The 3,150-nt window shown below is 46.1% G+C and overlaps 1 protein-coding gene across 1 annotated transcript; it reads right to left on the bottom strand.

Annotated features, from left to right (window-relative positions):
* Positions 1-1,838: 1,838 nt before the first annotated feature.
* Positions 1,839-2,151, bottom strand: BJ212DRAFT_1293846 (uncharacterized protein; the record flags this gene model as incomplete). The annotated part of the gene is made up of 2 exons (XM_041332180.1): positions 1,839-1,972; positions 2,046-2,151. Coding segments are annotated over 2 exons (240 nt in total), but the record flags the coding sequence as incomplete, so codon positions are not given.
* Between the last annotated feature and the right edge of the window lie 999 nt (positions 2,152-3,150).

The raw sequence follows: 3,150 nt of genomic DNA, 5'->3' as shown, positions 1-3,150 counted from the left end.
GGTTCTGGTGCATCAAGGTTAGAAATGGTGGGGCCAGGACAAATATCCTCAGATGGGGCACATGTTAGATTTTGCAGTAGTGGGGGAGGCACATCTTGGACATGGCCAGACTGTCCATTACCACCTGTGTGTTTGGCAGGAAGTTCAGTTTTACATGGGGAAGATGGCACTGCCAGAAGAATGGGTGCTTCAGTGACTTGCACAGAGGTCAAATGATCAACTAATGTCTCAGGCTGCACAGCTCTGCTATTATTCTGTGAGTCTTCATCTTCTTGCAAGAGACGCATGGTCTTGGTGAGAGCAGGTTGGCCTCCTTTAGTCACTGGGCATGCACATCACACTGGGCTGATCTTAGTAAATCTTCAGACATTTATGTAGAGCAAATACCTTTCACAATGTCAGGAGGTCCATCACACAGGTGCATTGCTGCATTGTCTGTTTAATTATCAGTCAGGATCACTACTGAACTGAGATAACCATCAAGACTTACCTATAGCAGGTTGTGATTGCTGTTCTTCATCTCCTGAGAACCCTACTGTGAGAGGAGATGAGTGCCCTCCTTTGGCATGAGCCTTGCCTGTGGCTTGTGCACTTGGCTTGTTCTCAATGGCCATCTCCTCCTCTAACCCAATTGGTTGTACATGCTTTTTCATAGCTTGTACAACTCTGGTATCAAGCTTCCATGAACGTGAATGTGAAAAATCACCATAGTCGGCATTATCCTCACTATGGATTTTGCCATTGGATGAGTTGAGAGGCTCCTCATCAGGCTTCTCAACACCATCTGTACTGGACAGAATTTCTATGGGAGCTGGCACTGGTTTAGTAGGGAGTCGCTTTGCAAGCTTAAATGGATGTGATGGAGGAGGTATGAGTACCTCGGAACGCAAGTTGGTTTTCTGGATGGTAGTCATGGTGTCTTTGGCCACAATACCCATAACATCATCCTGAGTGTGCGCTGACATGGGGACCTTTGGCTTCTTCCTGGTAATGGCAGAGCTGGCTTGAAGGTGTGGAGGGCCACCATAATCAAATGTTCCATTAACAAACATCTGCCTCACATTTGGGAAAATAGAGTCTGCTGGAGGGGCCTTACCAATGATGACAGGCTCCTTGGAGACTATCACTGCACCTGTCAAATTATTATGAGCTAAAGTGGTCTAATAAGTGTATCAGCACATACCTCCTATGGTTTTGGTTGCCTTAACAATGTGCATTGTCTTTGCCTTCAACAAATGAGCAAGCACATTGACCTCATGTTGTGTCAGTCCTGCAAGACCTTTACTCCATAAATTAATGTTATGAGATTCTCCTGGCATCAAACTCAAGTGTGCAGGATACCCCTCAATGCATAGATGGTCATTAGTGAGGGAACTAGGCATCAGGATCCATGAGAAAGGTCTGTCGGCAAACTTCCCACCAAGGTCCACTGAGAAAAAAATGTCAGGATCTCATAAAACCATGGGACATGATGTGCTACATACCAACTTACTTGATGAGACCAGCCTTCAGCAATTTCAATGCATCCTTCTCCTTCTCTGACTCAGATGAGCTCACATCTGGGATCTCTATCAGCACCTGCTCTTGATCTCCTTCTGTGCCCTTGAAGGCCTGCTCCACAGCAGACAGTGAGATGGTGTTGTACACATGTGCTTTGATATGCCCAATGATGGCATCATTACTAGCTTGGCAGCACTTTTTGAAAAACTACAGAGGTATTAATACATAAAATACTTTCAAGGAGGGTAACACTTACACTGCCAGTGCTGGGCATTGTGTGAACATGGCCTAGTGACACATCTTCATTAACAATGTTACCACATATGATGATGGTGGCCTCAAACCCTTGCTTGCACAATGGTTTGATTATCTGTCAGCATGTTGAGTTCTCTGTAGGTATCAAGGATATCCTGATAAGTGTCTGGATAGCTTTTCTTGAAGAGCTCATAGCACTGACGGTGAACACCAGTGCCTGTAAGATCAATATATGGCACTGAGCAAAAAGCACACAGTATAAACGAATCACTTACTTGGTGTCATTGAACCATCCTGAGGAGGAGCGCCATCACCAAGCCTTACAAATTCCTGGCACATCCAGTCCTTGAAGTACCCTGCATAAAGATTCCAGTAGTTGGTGCTATTGATCACTTGACCTCAACTCTTCATCCACAGGTTGATTACCTGGTAGGACGGCATATTCATATTCTTTGTGGTATCATTGACAATGGCATCCAAAGCAGTGCACCCTTCTTTGAGTGCAGAGTTTGTCTCTGATGAATGTCGACCAGCAATGGGAGCATTATCATCATCCATCATAACATCAGACCCAACATGAGATATTCCAGTGGCTGATGGACTGAATGTGACTGCATGGTGACATGGCACACCAGCAGAAGGTGGAGCCAAAAGCTCAAAAGGCTTGAGGGGAGTTGGTGGGATGATATGCATCATCAGAACAGCTCCTTGAGGTGGCAAAGAGTTTGCTAACACTATGGATGAAAAATTCCAGGGCCCATCTGACCCATGCATATTGGGCTGTGAACCTCCCTGAGAGCTTGGACCTGCAACTGCAGGCATGAGAAGTGGTGAGGTCAGTAACTGCGAATACAAAGCCAGTGGGCTAGGGGAGAGTCTGGGAGCCTCATGTTCTATCAGAGGTGATGGCATGGGCCACAATGGCTGAACTCCAGATGGTATGGTAAGAAGGTTATAAGGAACCATGGAGTTTTGATCGAGAGCGCCATACTGGGGCTGCTGGGTGAATACATCCAAATTTTGAGGCATGACTGGCTGTGGCTGCTGGCTAGTGGGTGCCAATGTGCTGGAAAATAGATCTTGAGTCTGCGCAGGATGTTGAGCAGGCATGGCCTCAATGAAAGGAGAGTTGTGATGGCTGGAGTGCATCAACTCTAGCAGCAAGGACAAAGTCAGAAATCTGGAGAAAAGATCTTCAATAAGAATTACCAGATGTGAAGGTATTAGTGGTATAGCTGCTGGGAGCACAGGCTGCTTGATGTTGGATAGCAGCATCCCTTGCGATACCAATGTTGTGAGATGTGGGCTTGATTGTGCTCCATAGTCTTGATGGAGTGAGTTCTGTTAGCAGATCCTTGTATCAACCACCTCTGAACTGTTCCTGTGCATATCCTC

This window comes from Suillus subaureus, assembly GCF_016647635.1.
Source record: "Suillus subaureus strain MN1 chromosome Unknown BJ212scaffold_582, whole genome shotgun sequence".
Taxonomy (NCBI): Eukaryota; Fungi; Basidiomycota; class Agaricomycetes; order Boletales; family Suillaceae; genus Suillus; species Suillus subaureus.
This window is presented reverse-complemented; position numbering and strand designations above follow the sequence as displayed.